Here is a 23,653-nt window from a genome sequence, read left to right on the forward strand (position 1 = left end):
TGCTGTTTATATGACATGAGAATACATCAGACTAGACAAAATGTCTGTGTTCGCAGGATTGTTGATTTAAAGTTGAAAAGAACCTTTAAAGATTATTATTTTATATGAGGACACTCTTTGCACTAAGATTTTAACTGATTTGCCCAAGGTCACAAAGGACCTCACACTGGGGCAGGATTTGAATTCAGCTTTTCTAATTTCAAATAAACCTTTTTTTTTTTTTTTTTTGCACCATGTTACCTCTAAGACTAAAACAAACCAACCCTGATTTTTCCCTGCATGTGTTTAGTTTTGAAATGTCCTAACTTTAGAATGCCAAAAAATTCTTCTGGCTCCCCCATTTTAATAGGGGTCAAGAATGCCAGATATCTTAATATTAGTATAAATCAAGCTTTTACTAGGGCATTCCAGAAGAGTGTTTTAACCTAAGAAATTTAAAATGTGGCTAACCAATAACTAGTAAGTATAATGATCACCCAATTGCTAAGCATTAAAGTTAAGGTGACTTGTACTTAATCCAGCGTATATTGGACATATGTATACATAATATATGTGCATGGATATGACGTGCATCACAAAGATGCATTTCCATAAAGAGACATTACCGTTTGGGTTTATTATAAGGATAGGGACCTCTATTAGGAATAACATGAGGCTCAACAATTAAAGTTTCAGCTTCTTCAGTGTCATCTTCTCCATCTGCTTCTTTCCGTTTTTTTCCTTTTCCATTTCTTACTGGGAAAGTTATCCTATAACACACAAAATTTAATTATTTCTTGTAATCTAAATCTGTTTTCTATCCTAGCTGAATGCTATAGGCTCTAATTTCCAAAGGATAAAGTGGCATTCATCCATGGCCTTGAGCTATCTTACCTATAGCACTGGTTCTATTTTTAACAATAAGCATCTTTCCAAAACTCAAGGCAAAGGAAGACAAGGAGCCAATCTCAAACAAATGGGCACTTTCTTTTTTATCCACTCCCCTTGAGTTTGAGACTTGCCAACTTTTTAAACTAACAGATTTGGATAATGGGATCAAGAGGATTAAAATCCAAAGGGCCCTTAGAGTTCATTTGGTTTGACCTTTTTGTGGATAATAACACTGAAGTCCAAAAGAGTTAAATAACTGACCCAAGATGATACAAGTGAAAAACAGAAATCAGGATTTACATTTGAGTAAAAGCCTATTAACATAGTAGCACTCAAGCAATAAATAGTGGCAAAGTGCATGGTACTATATTCAATAACTTTTCTTATAATTTTCAAATTATACTTACATTGTAGTAAGATTATCCATGTAATAGACTCTACTAAACAAACTAATAACTACTTATAACTGTATTCAACATATGGCAAAGAAAAAAACATTTCTCAAATAAAATTATGCCACAATACCCAAATTTTACATTAGCCAATAATTTCAACCTCCTTCCTCAAGGTGATTATAGAATGACAAGAAACTGATTTCTAAAATTCAGCATATAGATCTTTGACCTTACCTGAAAGGGGGTACCTGTAGGGCTGGGTTATCCACTGTCACTTTGACATTATAACCAGGAAAACTGGCTTTTAAGTGATCAATGGAAAGAAAAGTATCATTGAAATCAAGACAGGAAATCTGATTAGGCATTTTTGAGTAATGGGCACTACTTGGGTCTCCATATCCTAAGATGATGTCATGTAGCCAGTCAGGTACCACACAATCTGTATTCATCAGATTCCGAATAGTCTCTAATACAGCCTGTCAGTAACAAAACAAAATAATTATGTTAACGTGACATCTCAAACATCTGAGCTTCGCTGGCATGTAGAACTGGCTTTCCAAACTAATCCAGCATTCCAGAGTATTTCAGGGCAAGAAGTTATTTTCTGCTGACAGGTGCTTGGCTGGACTGAACCAGCAGCTACATTTTCTACTGATACTAAAGACTAAGTTAAATAAAAGATCAAACTTAACTAGAACAGTTTATCCATTAAGAGGTCATTTAGACATAATGACACAAATAAGTTTAGCACTGGGTTCCTAATGGAAAAGAGAGTAATCTGTCCCAGGGTCTGCATAGCAACAAGTAAATATTGTAGAAAGAGTCTATAAAGAAAAAAGCTTCTACTTTGGAACTCTTTAAATTTTCATCTCCCACCTTAAGAAAAAAAAAATTTATAAAAATAACCAGAATTTTAGGGAAATATCATGTAACCTAATAACCCTGAATTGCCAACAGAAAGAAGTGAAATTATAGTTAACAGAAACTCAGAGAGATAAAATTAATTAGCAACTGCTAATAACTAATCTCAATCACATTTATACTATAATATTATAAAATGGAAAAAAAAATATTCAAAACATTTTCCCTTCTTTTAAAAGTTGGCAGCTTAAAATACTCTTGAATTCAGAATCAGGATACACAATGTTATTTTTCTTCTAAATTTTGACTGAATTTCTTTTACTATCAAATAAGATTCATTAATCATTCCAAATAAAGTGTTGCTTTCATCATGACAACCAAAGTCTACTATGATTTTACAATGAAAGCCACTTGAAATAAAATGATATAAATAATAATAAGATTAAACTAGCCAAATGAAATCTATAAGTATACTAATAATGATGGCTCTATCTTGCTAAGGTATTGAATTTTTAATAGAACCAGGAGTTGAAATTCTAATAAGAAACCAGAGATGAAAAGTAAAACTCCCAATAGCAAATAAAGCTTCTCTGGAAAAGAACAGAGCTTCTGTTATCAAGTTTATTTTAACTAGTCATGGGCATTCCCAGCATGAAAGACAACATGATTGGACATGTCTGTCATAAATACATGTTTAAGACAGCCAATAACCCTACCACCTTTCAATGATTGTAATATCAGCATTCTTCCATTCATCCTACGATTTCAAAGAAATGAAACTACACCCCCCATTAGAAAAAGTCTACTTTACAAAAATCAGACTCCAATGAAGTAAACTGCCTATGTAAGAAGAACAATAATTTACTTTTCTGAAAATTCATCCTCCCTTTCCAAGGGAAGATATTATTTTTCTCTAAATTTTATTTCAATAAGCATGTTCAAATTTGATTTTATATTAATAATCACTATTCTTTAAAAAGCTGAAAGAATCATTTTGTATATTTTCAGCATCCCTATTAAAAATAGGGGATTGGTAGGTGGATCAAGAGATTTAGCAGATTTTAAAAAACTAAGTCTTTTCATTCTTACTCTACTAGCTATTCATTCACTAGAACACAATCATATGATTTCTGATCAAAATGTGTATGTACTTAGGTTGCTTAGTGAGCCATGATTCTATGAGGACCTTGGTTCATTATCCCCACCGTCCTTTCTTCTCTACTTCAATCTCCAGCACAGATCAAGATTTGTCTTTCCCTCTGCCAATAATACCAGATGAAGACTAGAAGGCAATTTAAAGATTATGAAATTTGTAGGAAAGAATGTTAAAAGAACAGGCAATATTTGAAGAGGAGAGTTTGACTTAATACAAGGAAAAACTTTCTAAGAATTAACTAACTCAAACTGAAATGGGTTGCTTTGAAAGTTGTCTCTGAGATCCCTTCTTCATATTCTGTAACCAATTTGACCTTGTGCAAACACTGAATCTCTCTGAGCATGGAAATGGAGGTAGATTGAATAAATTATCTCTAACAACTCTTACACCATGTGAATGCTATCTGGCTTGAATAATAGTCAAACTTATGGCTATGGAATTAATTCCAACAAGAGAACCAATCTCTATTAGGTCAAAAATTATAGAGATACTATTTTGGAGGTAGAAAAAAAAAAGATGATATCAATAATGTAGGTTTAAAGAATAAATGCTAAATCAAATACTTAAATTCTTTTAATGAATTGTCATAGAGATTACAGTGACCTATGCAACTAACTATAGCATATCAGGAAAATACTGCCTGAATGACGAATTTTAATAGAAAGGACTCTTCTACCATAATGTTAAGTACCAGATGAATAAATGACTCTGAAAAAGGAAAAAGTTATACCTTTAGTAGGACTGTCTTCACTTTTGAGTAAAATTAAACAGTTAATATTTGAAGGTCATCAAACCCACTCACAGGAGTCTTCAAAGGACAAAGATTTTCATTTAGATTTCTCCGTTTTAAATTATACACTAAGCTTTTAAATAATACTTTGTATAAAGTGAACAAGTTTCTTTCACCAAATGTTTTCACCTGTCAAAAAGCTCTATGACATTTCTTACAATTCACTTTATATCATATAAGTAAAATTTCTTTCCCAGGTTAAATGCTAGAGTCCCTAGTTAATTTATCATGTCTCATACCTTAAAGTTGTTTTCTTTTGGTTTTCTCCTCATGATGATATTAAAAGTTTCATATACATCTTCTCCTCCATTTTGGATAGTATTGGTCATGTCTTGCTGATACTGGTTTGGATCAAGAAATACTCTATAAGTTCTTGAATCTCCTCTTAGTCTAGGTTTGGGTTCAGGTCCTACAGACATTGAGAAATAAAGAAAATTAAACAACATATGTTTAAAAGGATACTTAAAAAAAAAAAAAAAAAAAAGTACCTAAAATAAAAATTATTTTGTTTAGGAATGTGATGACAACTGTGACTTTCTGCCCATCCTTCCTTCTAAATGTAATTCATCAAAAGTCTATCTTATCCTTCAAAGATCAATCCTAATCCACCTTTTTCATGAAGTCTCTCCTAGATCTTCCATAAGTTCAGAGGAGAACTCACATAGCATTTACCATAAGTACTACTAATAGGACACTATGTATGAGATATTTTTGTATATGAAGTATCTTTCCCAACAAGAATATAAGATTCTGAAGGACCAGGGATAGACCCTATACTTATTATCTTCTAATGAACTTAACACTATGTTATATATAATTGGTTCCTAAATATTTGCTAAATCAACAGATTTTGGAGTTTAGCACAGTTTTTCCCATTCATTAAAGTCTAGATACTAATTACATACCTCATTATAACACATCCACAGGCAAATCTTATAAGCATAAAACAAAATTCTAAATACACTGAAACTTGCCAGAGCTATTAAAAGGTTAATATAGTAAAGCCAAAGTTTCATTGCTTGCTATAATAGTTCAAAGGAAGCCAAGATTTCATGGTCAATAGCTGCGACAGGAATTCTAATAAGGAAAGGTGTGTAGAGAGTCTACAAGTTCTCTTGGAATCAATAATAAAGTAATAGGAAGCTCATACTACAGTTAAAGCTGTGATGTTCAACTCAAATAGAAATGAATATGTTATTGGTTTAAGATCACAAACATTACCTATTCTATTACGTGTGTGTGTGCGTGTGTGTGTGTATGTGTGTACTCACTTTTTTTCTTTTTAACATTTTGTTAAATATTTACAATTACATTTTTAATCTGGTTCAGGCTATACTCCAAAACTTTTCAAATCACAAATGTGACACCTCCAGCCAGCATAACAATTAATATACTATAAGATATAGAACCAACTAATAGATGAATAAATTTAAGATCAAAACTATTTATGTTACCTAGTTAAAAAAAAGCAAGGAAACTTTCTATGCAAAAATCTTTGCCCCAAAGTAAAAATGTGTCACCATACCATCTTCAATGACACGTCCTCTATCATCCAGCATGCCCTGGATCTCACAGCCTCTGACATACACCAGGCCAGTTTGCTCCACAAAAGGTCGCCTTCGGTCAAACTTGGTGCCATAAGGCTTCGTGGGTCGTACGGTAATTAAAAAACAAACATCATGCTTGCGCAAGCCTGGTTAAAAGAAGACATTTTCAGATTATTTAGTTAGCATGTAATTTTTTATTATCATTTGTCTAATCATAGACTAATCTTAATTCTTTGGTATATGTAAAAACAGTAAATGTTTGATATCATTAATAAGTCAACTACTTTATTAAAGAATACTTTCTATAGTAAATACACTATTGTTAATGACTTTAATGTGACCCTTCCCATCTCTTATCTGCAATAAACATGGAAACTTTGTACCATAACTAATTTCTATGTTAACATGATAGATTACGTATGTCACAGCTACAAAAACTGGATCTTTGTCACATTCCATCTATTAGTTCATGGTCCACATTTAGAATTTCAAATTTAGAATATGTGGCCAAAAATGGCTGATGTGCAAACTGACTAAATGATATTTAGAAATTCTGTCAGTTAAAGATAATCCATCAACATCACTTCAAAAAAGAAATATTTTTATCAATGTGACTTGTCTTAAAAATCAACTAAAATATAGTTCAAAAGACACAAATTCTTGATAACATTATCCACACCAACATGTGGAAGAGAATATGAGCTTTCAATTCATGTAAGTTAAAATTTGGAAACACAAAATAAAATAATAAGGCGCTTATGCTAAAATCTAAAGCTTTTCAATGATTATGCCATAAATACACCTAACCAATTTTTCCAATTTTACTAAAGGGACACTATTAAGACAAGAAACCTAAAATTAGACTTCACAGTATGTAATGTCAGACCATCTGCCAGCACTTTTTTTCTGAACTATTCTCATAAGCCAGTTTCGCACTAATGAGAATATACATTTTATCACCTTACTTGCTCAAAAACTTGATAGCAAAGTTTCAACTAGCTTAACCAAAACAGTAAACTGGGATTGTGGTTAGCAGCATGTCACAACAGTGGTCTAGGATGTGAAAAAAGGCTACCTTAAATCAAATGACTGTTTTGGAAGTAAGTCAAGGATAAAGCTAAAAAAATACAACATCCATCCCACTTATTTCACTGTTGTTTTCTTCTCAAGAGAATTTAAAATCTCTTCCTTTATAATGAAGCAAAAAGACTCGTGCAAATAAGGGCCTGAATTTTGAATTCTGCTTCTAGCTTGCATTGTGATCACCCACATTATTAATATTATAGACAGAGCTTTAAGACCAGAAGGAAGATGATCTATTCTAGAGTTCCGAGGGAACATCCATCCATCAATCAACATTTACTAAGTACCTACCATGAGCAAAGTACAGTGCATGGAGCTACAAAGACAAAGAATGAAATACTTTAATAGATGATAACCTCTGAAACCAAGAGTACAAACCTGCAAGACTATTCCTGGTTTGGAAGAGTTCTAATTCTTTACAAAGTTTATCCTTATGTTAAACCAAAATTAGCTATTTTTTTGAACTTCAGCCTATTTCATGATCGTAGTTCTTTCTTTTAGAAATTCACTCTACTATTTTCTCCATCTAAAAAGTAAAGGTACTAATATCTACTTCCTATCCACTTAAAAAAAATTTTTTAAAACCTTGTTATAAAAATCTTCAAAACAGCCCTATACTACTTTACTGTACACACACACACACACACACACACACACACACACACACACACACGCACGCTATAAACTTATGACTTGGGGAAAGAAAAAATATATACATACAAGCACACACACACACACACATGCACACACACACACACACACACACACACACATTAATTTTTATGACTTCTTACTGACAAAACAAAGTACAAAACTACCTGATGATGTAATGTGAAGAACATAGATTTTTAAGTACTATGTGTTGGACCATCTTGATTATACAAGTTAATACAAATAATCATTTCACTTTCCCCTCAAAAAAAAAAATAAAAATCTAAAGTATTTCACTGGAGTAATCTCATCAATGTGGATATTCCAACTGCAAAAGTATAGATCCTAACTCATCCCATCATTCTGCTTAATATTTGTGTATGTCTTACCATAAATCCCCCACAGCAGGTTTATCCCAATGACTGGGAATCTCACTTTAGGCCTCTGAATATCATATGGCCATTTACTATCTCCATGTTATACAACCTGGACTTCAGGCTCTACTTACATCTGGAGTTGAAGGGCCCAAATCCTATGATCTCTAGCTCTGAATGGTGGGCTCTTAGCTTAACCTGCCAGGTCTCAGGACCATGAAGTCACTTTTTGACCATTTCTGTGTCATGCTACTACTCATATGTTCCAATCCTATTCTATCTGAGAATGATACTCAAAACAGCATTGCCACTTCTAATGATATTAATCAAGTACCCTGTGATTCCAATCACTACTCACTCCAACTTCTCTGTTACCACTCACTCCCTATGGAGTTACGCATGCACGTGTGTGCGCACATGTGTGTGTGTGTGTGTATAATACAACTATATATATATATAGTTACTTGTATTTTCTTGCTTACTTACATTTTTACCCCCAGCACTTTGCACAGTGCTCAGCACATTGTAAGCACTTTGTTCACTCATTCATTCATTTATGCACCAATAAAAGATGTAGAGCTTTTTGGTACTCCTAGTTCTCATTACATAATTGGCCAATTTCTGGTCTGATCACATCTCTTTGATGATTTTATATGTATTTTTGTACCATTTCATCCTTTCCCACAAATCACACACTGATGTGTGGTGTGTCCCCCACACACAACATCAGAGCCATGTTGTCTGACCTAAAGTCTGATCATAGGTATAAATAACTTTTAAAGTAACGCTTTTTATTTTGGTTCATATATTTTTCCTTTTATTCTTTTTTAAAAAAAGTAACTATGACAAACTGCATCTGCTGTATGAGGACCGGCCCAATTGGCCTCTTGAGTGGCAAATAATTTGACCACAGAAAATCATGAAATAGCATACAAACAAAATAAATCTATTTCATGTTATAACCTATGATCTGTTTCTGTAGAGATAGGAGCAGAGTAGTAGGAAAAGGAAGAAAGGATACTAAGAATTAAAGGCTTTGGTTTCTACAGATACCACTTAAATTATTGTTACTAACTCACAAAATCTCAGAGCTGTAAGAACTCTAGAAACCTGCTAATCCAACAAGCCCTATTTCTCTCTGATCTCCCAAGAGTTTATCTGGCTTTTATGTCCTTGGCATAGAATCTTGAAAAAGGCTTTTTGAAAGTTAAAATAAATTATGACTACTGATCACCCCTTGTCTACATGCTTATTTAATTCATCAAATAATTCTAGCAGATTACTCAGTATTAATACTTTTATTCCTTTTTTTATACTCACAAAATGGCAGTGTTTAATTAACTATTGAATGATTTTATGTTTTATTTAAATTCTAGAAGTTTTCTCCAAAAATGAAGAATACTCAATATACAGTTTTAAGATTTTTTTTTGGACCTTTTGCCTAAATAGGAGTTGTTGTGGTGATAATATGTCAGCCTTCTGGGATAATGATTATTTGTAATGACACATGTTCACCAACAATTCCACAGCAAGAAGCAGAGTAGCCATGTGAAAAAAAAAGGGATGGATTTAGGATCACAGGACTTCAGTGTAAATTCCAAGATTGGCCACTTGTTCTCTTTCTGAATCTGAGGATTTTCCTTGGGAAAATAAAGGTGTTGGAGGAAAGGACTGTAAAGGTCCTTTATAACTGTGATCCACTATCAATTCTTTTCTCAAGAGCCTTCAAAATTCTTCAGCACTCTTGGCTGATCCCTTTTGCCAAATTTTCTAATCCATCATTTTTTACAGCTTCCTTTGTCTTCCTTTAATTCTGAGGTTATAGTCAGAAATGCCAACAAAGCAATGTCCTCTATTCTTGAATCCTTTTGCTCCTTTATTTTTTAGATGGTCCCACCCTAAGTCAGAACTACTGCTCACCTTCTTCACTCTTGCTTCACTCACACCAAGCTGAGTGGGTCAACTACCATGCTATTTATCCTCATTGTAGGTCTCATAGCTGCATGGCCAGCTTTTATATATCTCTTTACAGAGAAGAATAATCTAAACCTTTATTTTTAATACTTTAATTCCAATTCTACTTATCCTCTCTTATCCAAAAGATGACTATTTTAAGACCAATGAAAATTATATGATTTTTCTCATCTCCAATTCCTCTACAATATAAAATTTCTCCCTGTATCCACTCTCCTTCTATTCTCTAGCTTCAAGGAATATAATGGCCTTGCTACTGATCAGGGGTCATTCCTTTATTTGTGCCCTAGATGTCCTGTTCTTTCAAGATTATATCTGACACCGTCTTTCTCATCTTCAATCTCTCCTCAGCTTTCTTTCTTTACACTTAAAAAAAACAAAAAATTCTTTGTTTTTCTCATCTGCTTTAAGCTATCATCTTTTTTCTCCTCTCCCCTTCCCTAATAGATTTTTGGAATGAGTACACTCCATTTTTCCACTTCACTATTACCCATTAATGATTCAATCTAATGCAATCTGCCTTTTGTACAACTGCTATCTAAGGTCACGAATATCCACTTAATTGTTAAGTCAATGACGGCCTTTTTCTTAGTTTTCCTCTTCTTAGCCATTCCTTCACAATGATCTCTTCCACTGGTTTCTGTGACACTGCTTTCTTGATCATCCTCTGCTCCAATTACTTTCATCTCTCTTCAAGTTTATTTTCCTCACCCCACAACGTAACACCATAATACATTAACTTTTGGGTTATATCCTAAAGGGGATGTTAACATTGATCTACACAGAAAGCCCCCAAATTTACAGACCAAGTAAATTCAGACACAATTTACAAGTCCAAAATAAATAATGAGATTTGATCCTAGGTGTTTTAGGACAGCAGTAAATAAAGATAATTAAAACTCTGAAAACAAGTGTTCTCTATCTAGGAAAGAATAGACATTTTCAATATTACATTTGATAAAAGTGTGTCACTCTTCCTCTGACATGCATCATATACATAATATCCTCCTTTAGTGGTTTAAAAAAAAAAGGTAGAAATCAACTTTAGTGTTTGAAAAATAAGAATACCTTGCCATTCATCTTTGATTTGGTCTCTGACATTCAAATTGATGGTAACATCTGCACGCACTCGAGTCGGCCAATTTTCACCAATGTTAGGTTTGGCAACTTCAACTACAGTAAAAGCTACAATGGGCTGAGCCATTCGAGCCCAGCCACCAAACACCACGCCTCCATACTCCGACTGCCTGAAAACCAAGAGGTCAAAATGATTAATTACACTGGCAACAATCAAACAGAAGTTAATTCCTCCTAAATTGCTATAATAATAAAACAAATAAATGACCAGCTACCACTTAAACTTAGTGTAATCAAATTCCTGAGTATAAAAATGTTTCACAAAATTTTTCATCTCGGTTTAAATATCTTCCACTTTGTTATTCTTTCATTATAATAATGAGAAACTTCAAAAGGAAATGTTTAAGAAAAAAAGAAAGAAAATAATATGAGGAAAAAAGACAATTTTATATAAGAAAATGTATTTATAGAATGTTATGTTATGAAAGGAAATAAACCAAGCCAACATGTATGAATTTCTCCTTTATTTAATGCCACATAAACTTCTATTTAACAGATGTCACTAGGGATGTAAAAAAAAATTTTCAATGGGTTATCAACAGTACTCAACATAGAACTATATAATAAGATAATAATGCTTTTCCATTGCTTCTATTCTTTATTGAAGATGGACGTTGAAACATGAAATCTGTAGAAGCCCTTCCTTCGAGGAAAAAGGTAAACAAAAATGACGTCTCAAGAACATATCTGTTCACTTAGTATTGATTTCTAGTATCATTAACAGTGATGCTGACCCTTTAAAACTGTAAATCCATAACAGCAAGGAGAGAAAAGGGAGGGGGAAAGTCCTAAGGGATGGAAAATTATTTCTGAGATCCAATAACAATATTGGTGTCTGAGACAATTTCTTAAAGACTAGTTCACAGAGTGCTTAAATCCAAGTGGAACCAGTCCCATATTTCCACTCATAAAATGTGATGTTAAAAATAGAGATTTCTTTAATCCAGGCCATCCTCCCATGTTGGCTGAGCAATCTCAAAACACGATCTTTACAAGTGCCAGATATAAATAAATTTTCCTGGGTTTGCATCTCCAATGTTCAAGAATAATGAAAGGAGATTGACACCTTTAAAATTTCACCATTTTTACAGCATCATACCAGCCAACAAGAATCAATGGGTCAAAATTCTATCTTCCAAATGTGAATGAATTACCTTCAAAAGTGCTATTTTCTTTCCCCTTATTGTAATGGATTTTAAAATAATATCTAAAATTCTCCTTGATTAATACAACACAAGACTGTTGGAATTTAAGTAGAAAAAATTTAAGTTGATAAATTGTGATTTAAATTCAAGATCTGAAATATACCTATGCCTCAATATAAAATCAGAACTACTAAGTCAGGGTAGACAAAAACTTGGGGCAGTTGCTCTTTATGTGGGCCCCCAATCCCCCCATCCAGACTCAAATAATGGGCAATAATTGCAGCAGTAAAACTGTGGGCAGGGAGCAATAGATCAGCCAGTGGGTATACAAATTTCCAACTGCCAGCCACATCCCTGCCTACTGACTCAACTGATTATTAAGTCAAAAATACTTTCCTTTAAATGCTATGCTTTATGGTCTCACCCAGAATAACTTTTCACACAATAATTAATGGAAAATATAGGGTTATGTGTGAATGGTAATAAGAGAAACAAAAAAGAATATGATCACAAATAGCATTTATATTGTTATCATTAGCAAATGATGGAAATTACCTGAATCAGTTTACAAACAAACAAAGTTCCCTGTTCAGAATGTAGTAGCATATACAAAGTATAAAATAACGAAGCTATTTCTACATGAACTTGTGGACTCTGACAGATGCTGATATACAGGAACAGAACAGAAACTATATTATCCAGGAAATGAAAATAAAAGTGGATGACAAGTAAATAACTTTATAAAAGTGGCACCATAATTTACAAAATCCTTGGAACAAATCTTTCTTTATATGAAGTCAGCAATATTTAAATAAAAATAAAATCTTGATAAATCACGCAAAGCAGAGAATTTTATGTTAACCACAGAAAAAAAAAGGCTTTTGATTTTGCTAACCCAGTGAAGATCTAAGCCCAAGAGCTGCTGGCAATGGCAGAACATGTTAAATGTCCCTTCATTGGAGTCACCTGCTCTAGTTTCATCTCTTGGCTAATCTCCTTTCAGATCTTTCCATAGCCTTCACTATCTCTTTGCAACTCAACTTGAACACTGCCCCCAGTAAATGAAAGATGTCACTCTAAAGCAGTAAAACCTTAATGCCTTCCCTCGATCCTAAGACTTTCAGATATTTGTCATATATTTTCTGACATCTTATTTATGAATATCTGCAATATCCTTCCCAATTCCATTTGATACCTGAGAAGTAATTTCTAGGTCTCCTATGTCATTTTCAAATCTAGTTATGAAGTCAGTGATATAAGAAAGTTTAACAATGAAAGGTGTCCTCTTGGTTTACAAGGCATGTCAATGTACTAACCAAGGCTTCATTCTGCTGACTCCATCCTCGATATCCTGTCTTATCTCATAAGTTGACTCTAACCGGAACAGATTGAAGTTTCTTAGCAGATAGTCATGAAGAGTCAAAAACTGCAAATTTAGCTTGGGAAGAGCCAGACAACCTATAAAGGGAGATATAAAAAAAGGATGTACCCTCTGTTTTACTTCTTCTAAAAACATCATTGATAACACAGAGATTCACCTTGTTCATTTGTATGAAAGAAAAAGTGAATCTGACTTAACCTCTAGGAATTACATGCCAAATAAAGAAAAGAAAAAACAAATAATCTACATGTTACAGGATAATTTACTAATCCTGTGAGTATAGCCATCAGAAAATAGTAACTGGTTTTCCATGAAAATTAACTTCAATTTTTTTTTTACTGTACCTGTGATTTAAAGGTAGAAGGAATATTCAATGGGGAACCCCGCCCCCTTTCTGATGTAGTCATCTCTGCTACTAACCTTGGAAGGTGTTGTCAAGCCCTGAGAAGTTAAACAACATATGGCCAGTATATTTCAGAGTTGCCTCTAAACCTAGGTCACCCTGATTCTGAGGCTGACTCTTTTTCTACTCTGCCTCACCACCTTTCAGGAAAATAAGTACATTACAAATAACAATAATAATAATAATCTATTTTCCCGGTGAGATTGACCTTTAAACATTGTTATAATCACTGAGAAACAGTTCCTAAGTAACAATAGATACAGTAGAAAATCAGATGAGTTGACTTGCTGCAGTAGACTTGTCATACAGCTCTACATCAACACAATTCTTTTTTTTTTTTTTTTTTGCAATTTAAAGTTGCCTTTTAATTATTAATCCTCTAAAGAAAATCTTTAGAACACTGAATACTAAATGGATTCTAGTTCTCATCTAGCTAGCTTACTTGGAAAAGAAGTAACAACATGACCGATGAACACAAATTCTCTAGAAATAAGATATATGCCAATTTTTTGATGCTCCCCAATTAATGTTAAAACAGCAATTTCACATCTTTTTTGAAAGTAGCATATCTCCATAAGAAGACTGTAATTTAAGGCTCAAAACTAGCAATGGGTGCCAAGTATAATAAAAGATTTAAAGTTTTCACCCAAATAGACTTGTGTTGATAACAAGAGGATGATGAAGGGAAAAAAAAAAAAAAAAAAAAAGACTGTTCAAAGTGAAGAATGCTGCTAGAAACATGTTTTCAATCACATCAGAGATAAGGACAAAAGCTAATGAATTCAAGGAAAATAACTACTACAGAACTTGCAAATCTAAATGAAGGATTCCCGTTTCAAAGAAATCATTTTCAGAGCAATATATTTGTTTTGTTGCCACTGTTAACACATTGTGCTAAGAACTTTACAAATATTATCTCATTTAATCCTCACCAGCCTGGGGGTAGTGCTATTACTATTCCCATTTATAGATAAGGAAACTAAGGAAACTAAGGTTACACAGATAAGTGGGACAACAAAGATTTTAACCCAAGTTTTGTGACCCTTAAGTCCAGTGTTCTTTCCATTGTATCATGTTCTCAGAATATTCTTTCAATTTTCTTAAATTCACTATCAAAGAATGAATGTTATAACTCTGTTATAACTCACGTTCCTAAGTAACAATAGATACAGTAGAAAATCAGATGAGTTGACTTGCTGCTAGTAGACTTGTTATACAGCTCTACATTGACACAATTCCTTTTTTTTTGAAGAGTTTTGCAACTTAAAGTTACCTTTTAATTATTAATCCTCTAAAGAAAATCTTTAGAACACTGAATGCTAAATGGATTCTAGTTCTCATCTAGCTAGCTTACTTAGAAAAGAAGTAACAATAACATTCATAACATTCATTCTTTGATAGTGAATTTAAGTTTTTTAAATACAACCCAAACTAAATTTAATGAAGGAAATAGCTGATCAAACTGTCTAATACCAGTTTGGATTAAAAACACTGCATAACTATAAAACAGAATATTCTCTTTCGTAGCTTATAAGTCAGAGTTCAAAAAAACTATCTTAGACAATGAAAAAATAAATGAAACAGATGAAGCCTTTTCAGATCTAGAGCTAGAACTAGAAGGAACTTCAAAGGCCATCCTATCTAATCATCCAACTTTGTAGTTGGGGAAATTGAAGCCTAAGTTGGTTAAGAGACATGTCAAAGGCTACAAAACTGAGAAGCATCAGAGGTGGAACTTAGAACCTCTGACTCCAGAGCCCATGCTAATATAATTATTCAGAAGAATTAAACTCATTTCCATAAATAAATTTGAGTAGTATTGTTAAAAGCTAAGTTAAATTTAATAATTATCCTAGTCTACTTGTATCAAAGACTTGCTTGTTATGAAAGATAAACTTGGGAGATGCTAAATAATTTTCTTGACTAATAAAATATAATTAACTATATTTATTACCAAATTCTCTTTTTAAACCAAATTGCTCTATTTTTAATTTGCACATACCTTCCCCAGAATAATATTCAGTTGGGACAATATTTTCATCCCAAATAATTTTCTCAGTTGGATACAAAGGCATTTGGTTAAGTTGCTGAATTTGAGAAATTCGACGTTCATGACGGGAAACCTATTTTAAAAAGAGAGAGAGTAAATTTATCAACAGAATCAATCCATGAGAAATCAAAGAAGAAAAGTTTTCAAAAGAATTTACAATATTTTCTTTCATTTTCCAAATTTACACAATTTCCTTAATGAAAAATGAGAAATATATCCATATAGCTTTTGAAAGTCATCTTTTTTTTTCATTAACAGCTTTTTAGTATTCGAAATTAATTTTAAGATCATCAGGGGTTTTTTCTTCTTAATGAGTAAAACATTCATTAGGCAGAGAAAAACTTTTTGTTTAAAAATCTAACCCACAGGTAGCTAGATGGCACAGTGGATAGAGTACTGCCTTTGGGATCAGGAGAACCCAAATTCAAATCCCACCTCAGACACTTAACACTTACTAGCTATATGACCCTGGACAAATCACTTAACCCCAACTGCCTCAAAAAAAAGAAAAAATTAATGGTGAAAAAAATTTTTTAAAAATAAAATAAAATAAATCCACCCCAAAGACTAAAACAAGCATTTTCAAATCAAGAATCTTTTATTTGAAATCAATATTTATTTATCATTAAATGGTTTTATTAACCTTTAATCAGAACAATTCTATTTTCTCTTAAGGAATGGAATCTACTACTGACAGCAACAGTTGTTAACCTGACTTAAAATGGAAGACTTTAAAATATCGGATAATAGCCAAAGGAATTTTTAGAAAGCAGTTATAGTCAAAAGAATGATTTGGAAGAGAGTAAAGCAGGCTTGCTCCCCAAGATCATATTACTCCAATTGAGGCAATATATCAATAGGAAAATGTTTTCCATGTGTTTAATATACTTTTACTTTACAAAAAAAAAAAAAAAAAAAAAAAAAAAAAACTATATTAAGAGATTTGAAAATCCCTCAGGGAATTTTACCAAGAGTAGCTTAAACACCTGTCACAAAGGCTTAAACATTTGTCACTGAGACTTTAGACAGTTCTTTGGAACTAACTTGAAAATTAGTTTTGTCTTCTTGAATAACTAGTTTTCTCTTGATATAAGAATTGTTCAGAGGTACATTAAAATTGCTAGCTTGGAGTTGAATTTCTTCATAAAATCTTAGTTTGGAAATAACGTTGGTGGTCATCTGGTCTAATTTCTTACTCTGTGCAAGATTAACTACCATTCTTGACAGGGAGTTATCTAGAATCTGCTTGTATATTCCACATAAAAGGGAATTTATTGCTTCACAAAGCACCCCATTTCATTTTTGGACAGTGCTAATTGTGGGGATGCTTATGCTTTTACTGGCTGATATTTTCTATGTCCTTGTAGTATAAATTCATTGATCCTAGCTCTATCTCTTTCAAAAAATATAATCCATCTCCATGACAAAAAGTCCTTCAAATGTTTAAAAACAGCTATGAAGCTACTCCTTGACTTTCTCTTTCTCCTCCCTTCTTCCATTATTTTCTTCTACAGACTAAACACTCCAGTACCTTCAAATATTCCTCATAACAAGACTTCAAGAATATTACTACCCTCGTCACCTCTCCATGCATTATATATGGTACCCAAAACTGATGCTGTTACAATATACTTTTATGACAAAGTCTATCTGCACTGAAGTTCTCTGCCCAAGTGACTCCTTGGGAAATGGAGGTGAACCTAGATTATTAACGTGTTAATAAAAATTTAAGTTCTCCCAGATTCTACCAAGATGGAAAAACTTAGAATGTGGGATTGCAAACAGACTACTTCTCTGTATTTAAATATGGAAAGACTCACTGCCAAAAAATTTGGCACCTGGCAACAGACCATTTTAGCCAATCTATGAACATCTTCTACTACTGTGTAGACTACTAGTAGTAGTTTCCATACCAATGAGGTCACAAACCTTTTGAAATAGTGAAGAATTCAGTTTAAAATTTTACCAAATTTTTAGACAATCATTTTGCAATGCAGACTCATTCTAGAATTATAAAGATGAATTAAGTTTCATGTTCGGGTTACATAAAGAATGATAGTACCACTAACAGGAAAGTTAGGAAGAAAGGTTGAACTTAGGGAAAGGTTCACATTGAGCTTGAGGTAATAGAAGAAGTATCTAGACAAAGTTATCTAGAAGGCAAGAGAAAGAAAAAAAACAGGATGTTTTGACTTTTTTTAAAATGATGAACAAATTTCTTTTTAAAAGCAGAGAGTTAAGAGTCCTGGAACTTGCTATTAAAAACTTCCTTCAGGGTTAATAATAATTCATTATTCAAAACACTTTAGGCATAGTAATAAACTCATTCAGCAGTGTCATTAATTAAGTGACTATTATTAATCTCCATCCTGTCATTAAGGCATTGTCAAATACTTCAATGAAATCCACACACTATTTCTACAGCATTAACCTAATCCACATGTCTATCAACCCTATCAAAACAAAAGAAATTTTAATTAGGAATAACTTATGCTTAATAAAATTGAAACATTTTGGTAATAAACACTTCATTTTTAAATGTTCATAAGCTCTTTTTGCACTTGCCATGTACCAATTTAAAGAGGTGGTAAGGTAGATAATGAATGAACAAAAAACTTATTATTGAGGACCTCCTATGGAATAAGCAATATGCCAAATTAACTATGCTGGATTTTTAAAAAGATTATAAATTACTGACCTAATAAATTCGAATTATTGCTAATAATTTCATTAGCTCAACATCTCCAGGAAGGTATAAAAGACAAAAGAAAAAAGAATATAAGACATTTTTTAAAAATGTAATTTACCAACAATTCCAGAAGAAATTCCTTATCAAAAGTTGTGTCTTCCTTTTCAGGAAGGGCTGGCAATAAGCAGAGATATGATGCCACCTGGTGGAGTGTATTTGAACTGCAACATAAAATAAAAATACATAAACATAAAAATAAATATCCATAACATAACATAACATAACATAACATAACATAACAATTGTGTATTGTGCTTAAAATTTTTAAATGCATATTCCACATATTGTAATGTGCTGTTAGATGGGCAGCCCCTTCATTTAGCCCATTAATTCATATATATTAGGAGGTCACTGAGCATGGTCTGTTGGTAGAACTAAGCATGAGTAAAGGAATATTTGAATTACACATAGAAAAATACAAAAAGTTTTCCAATAATCTCACATTGCTTCTTACTGCAGGAGCCTAATATCCTCCTGGTGATGTTAGAGGACTTCAATCATGGAAAAGCATAAAGAATGAAGAATTTCTGAAGAATTAAAATTACAGATAGCCCAAAATAGTATTACAGGTTGAATAGAAGAATGGCAATACAAACAGGTTATGATATTGCTGAGAAGTGTTAAAAATGATCTCAAAAACCATGGAAGCCTGGATCAAGGTAACAAGAAAATACTTTTAAGGGATTAAAACCTAGATCATGAACAAAGATACCAATATCTAGATATGAAGCCAATGATTAAGACCATCTATCTGCCCAAGCAGAGAAACAGGGACTGTGTGGATGCATGATAGTAAGTATGAAAAAAGAACAAACAACAACAAAGGACATACAGGACCAATGACCAAGTGATATTTGGGTAGAAATAAGGTGCAGTGATTGCAAGCTCTACCAGTAGGAGGTGCTTCAATGGGAATGGAACAGAAATCAGGCTACATTTAAACTATGAGCTGATCCCCAAAGCTTTCCAAGAACTACTCTGGAATCAATAAATGTGTGATTATCTGTGGCACCTCAATGTTATTCTATGAACCTGGATCCCTACAAGACATGATACAGAAGCCACAACAAAAATGGATCATAGAGCTAACAAATATAAACAATCTCCTGTGTGTAAAAGGTAGCAAAAAATACATCATCAAGTCCTTGTGCAGAAAAAGAAATAGATTGGTTATGTACTGAAGACAAAAGAGAGTAGAAGAAAAGCCTGAATGTTTCAAGGTATATTTATGGACATGCATGAATAAGTTACACATAATAAAAAGACAAATGATAAATGAGCTACAATTTGGATAGGTGATAAGATTACAGTCATCTTAATCCTGCAGAGAAGTACAAAAGTACATAAGACATTTTGAGAGAAAAGCTTTACTCAGGAACTGACCAACATTCACCAATATCTTGAGTCAGGCAAGGAAGGTAGTGGAAGGACTCAGGCTGCCCGAATTCAAATTTCTCCTCTACTACTCACTCTTTCCACCATCTTGTGCAAGACTCTTAGCTTGCCTTAACCTTTTTCCCCATCAATGGGGTTAGATTAGGCAGTCACTACACCCTTCCAGTTCTCAATCTAATTTTCTACATCTACTCTCCTGGCTGCAATGTGAGGAGCAAATCTAAATATATTTGAAAACTGAAATATGTCAAACAAATATGTTTAAAAGGCATCTTAGGAAATATGGGTGGTTTTGCTTGGGCTTGAAAAGGAAAGATATTATTAATGTTTATTTCTAAATAATCACGTATTTAAATAAGTGAATTGCTCACTACCTTAAATATATGCCAGATCTAATTCATATGAACATCAAAAGCACAAGATTCTTTCTCCATTTTACATGACCAATTATCAAAAACAAATTTTCTCCAGAAATGATAAAAGCAGAGATATTTTTACAAGTAGTTAATAACTATCTGATGATATTACTACCATCACCTCTCCCAAGCATGTAAAATTCACTGTTATATCTATAACAGCCTCAATAAATATTTGTTGTATGTCTAGAATGTACACAGCACTACTTTCACAGAATCGGAAATGACAGATGGTCCAGCTTACTATCTATGACCCCTATTCTGGAAATTTTTTCCTTATAACTACGGAGCAGAAAAAAGAATTTAAAAAAAAAAAAAAAAAAAAAGAATTCCCACAAAACAGGGGAAATGAAGAGTTTTAACTTAAATGAAAGAAAAATAGAAAAGAGCTGAATCTTGAGACATGAGAAAGTTACTAATTTATAAAACTGCAAAATTTTAAATAAAAAAGCATGAACCTAAAGTGATAAAATATAATCATAAAAATGGTTTTGCACATCCTAGGAGCTTAATAAATGTTGGCAAAATCAATGAAAAGAGGGGGCAGAAGGTGGCACAGTGAATAGAGCACCAGTCCAGAAGTAATGAGGACCTTAGTTCAAATCTGGCCTCAGACACTTAACACTTCCTGGGTAAGTCACTTAACACCAACTGCCTCAGCAAAAAAAAAAAAAAAAAAAAAAGGAAAGAATAAAGAAAGTCAATGAAAATAAGAAACTAAGAGCACTAAAATAAAAATTAAAATTTAGTCACTAAAGCATACTAATTATATTATCACATAAAAATATTTTCTTTCTGACTTACCTAAGAGGTCCAAAAAACTTTAACAAAGATTCACGAGTATCCACTGCTGCCACATTTGAAAGGGCAAAATCATACAATTCAGGGAAATGTGCAAAAGCAGCTCTCTAGAAAAAGAGCAAGAAAAATGCCAATAATTTTCATATATTGATAACATATTTTTACTCTCAAAAGTTCACCATTTTCATATTTGCTAAGTAAAATTAAATGGCAAAAGGTGCCAATATTTTTTAAATAACTGGAACCATCCAATTTGGTTATTTATGAATTAACAAAATTATGTGTGATATATAAACTTTATTATTACCAATATTAAATTTAAATTACATTAAATTTTATCTTTTAAAAGATTGTTTCCTAAGATTTAGAGAAAAAAAGAGGGAGCAGTGAAGCTTCATATGAAAGAAAATCACTATATTTTTCTTTAAAAATCAAAAGAAATATTAAAGGTTAAAGCAGCATTTAAAAGTATTAGCAAGGTAAATTTTTTTCCCATTAACATCGCAAGTAAGAAATCTACCAAAATTTTAGAAATATGACTTGAGCCTAACTATCTGAGGGATATGTACATGGATCTAATGTTTTTGTTAAAATTACCTGTAAGGAAGTAATTCTATCATAGTGAATTGTTGTCATCTCATTTTCTGTCAAAGCATTCCCAGTCTGGTCATTAATTTCAAAGCCAGTGTAAAATTTAAGCACATCTAAAAGCTGAAATGAGACATTTAAATTAATGAGCTGTGTGATCGGAACATATGGCAAAAACAAAAACTAACATTGTGCCTCTGTGAACAGCACTCCCCATCAAAAAGTCTATATATAGCCTCAGGAAATACCTATATTTTGAAGTAGAAATCTACAGACATCAAAACCCAAAAAACAAAAATAAAACATATTCCAGATTGAAAATTAGCTTGTGACCAGTTTTACAATTGAATGAAAGAATTTTCAATGGTCCATTTAATCTGCATATTCAATTTTCCATGTAAGAATTCTAAAACTAGAATAATAAAATTGAGACATTAAAAATGCTAAAATCAGTTCTAAATTTCAATAAAAGAAAGTTTATAAAAATACAACACAAAGGGTACTACTGAATCCATATACTCTGACCAGAACATAAAAGGACTGACAGTTATAAGATCTCCAAATGAAAAGAATAAAGTGCTACATTAGCAGTGGCCTGGCAGGGGATGGGTATTATCTTGGATCCTATGTAGTTCATTCCTCACCTCAAGTCACTCGCTATATACAGTGAGGGCTGACTATTTGCTGCAGATCATGGAAGATTCTTCTCCACTTTCACAGTCAGAGACAACACAAGAGTTGTACTAAGGAATGATGATACTAAGTCCAATATGGAGCTGTTTATTTAATTGTATAATACGGCATGTCATAAGTCCATAACAGATTATCATATGACAATTTAAACTGGAAAAAATGCCCCTCAAAATCAGAAAAGTTGGAAATGAATTAGGTTTATGTTTCCAGAAGACTCACATTATTGCTTCCCATATCAACACTATAAGATGGGAAGAAGTGACATTGCTTCCTGGGGATATGTATCAATGATCCCAGGTAACTTTATCACCAAAAGAATGGGAACAGAAGGGTGAGGTAGAAGTCATTTGAAATCATTATTATTGTCCTTGGCTATTCTCCTGTAGCACTGTAATTAAATAAGGAATGAGAACAAAGATCCAATATTAGAATGTAAAGCAAAAGGAAAACCCCTTTGCAATTTTCAGATATACATTCTAGAGGAAGAAAGGTGGCATAATAGATGGTACCAGGCATGAAGTTAGGAAGACCTGAATTCAAATCTGGCCTTATAGAGATACACTAGTGTCACCCTAGGCAGGCCACTTAATCTCATGTTTATCTCAGTTTCTTCACCTGTAAAATACGGATAATAACAGCACTTCTCAAGGTTTTTGTGAGGACAAAAGGAGACACTCATTTTAAAGCACTTAGCACAGTACGTGGCACACAGTTATTGCTGTTATTAGAGTCAACTTGCAAGGAGAGTATTTATTCTGTATAGTAAAGGAGATAATTTAAAATAAAACTCAGAAGCATACCAATGAGACAAACAGGTCACTGTTTCATTGGAACTACTGATCTGATTGATTTGTATACTCCCTCCAGCGGTGCAGGATTTTTTGCAATTTGTGCTACTATTATCTATGTTCTCCCAATCTTCTGCTGGAGGGCTATCTAGCATGCTGATGTCCTTCCTGTAAGTTATATGGGTAACAAGGCAGCATGACACCTACTCACCTTTATTTCTCATACTCAGTACATGAATAGCTCACCTTTTTTCTGCACTTATGAGTTCTGTACAAAATATTTTAATTTGTTTTTCCTACGAATATGTTTATATTCTTCTTTGGATGACCCATAATTCTAATCTCATTCAACAAGCATTTATGAGTATCTTATGTGTCAAACAAAGTTTAGATGCTAGAAGTACAA

General features: G+C 32.8%; 1 protein-coding gene across 1 annotated transcript in view; it reads right to left on the reverse strand.

Moving 5' to 3' along the window:
* The window catches only part of AQR (aquarius intron-binding spliceosomal factor), a 95,071-nt gene that overhangs the window by 42,251 nt on the left and 29,167 nt on the right, over window positions 1-23,653 (reverse strand). Inside the window, exons 12-21 of the mRNA XM_074289208.1 lie at window positions 21,776-21,889; window positions 21,182-21,285; window positions 18,625-18,727; window positions 15,770-15,890; window positions 13,300-13,441; window positions 10,770-10,948; window positions 5,598-5,765; window positions 4,312-4,481; window positions 1,500-1,741; window positions 606-749 (exon numbers count right to left, since the gene is read on the reverse strand). Coding sequence (XP_074145309.1) covers window positions 606-749; window positions 1,500-1,741; window positions 4,312-4,481; window positions 5,598-5,765; window positions 10,770-10,948; window positions 13,300-13,441; window positions 15,770-15,890; window positions 18,625-18,727; window positions 21,182-21,285; window positions 21,776-21,889 — 1,487 coding nt within the window. The remainder of the gene's footprint in view (window positions 1-605; window positions 750-1,499; window positions 1,742-4,311; window positions 4,482-5,597; window positions 5,766-10,769; window positions 10,949-13,299; window positions 13,442-15,769; window positions 15,891-18,624; window positions 18,728-21,181; window positions 21,286-21,775; window positions 21,890-23,653) is intronic.

Source organism: Sminthopsis crassicaudata, chromosome 2 (genome assembly GCF_048593235.1).
Source record: "Sminthopsis crassicaudata isolate SCR6 chromosome 2, ASM4859323v1, whole genome shotgun sequence".
NCBI classification, from domain to species: Eukaryota; Metazoa; Chordata; class Mammalia; order Dasyuromorphia; family Dasyuridae; genus Sminthopsis; species Sminthopsis crassicaudata.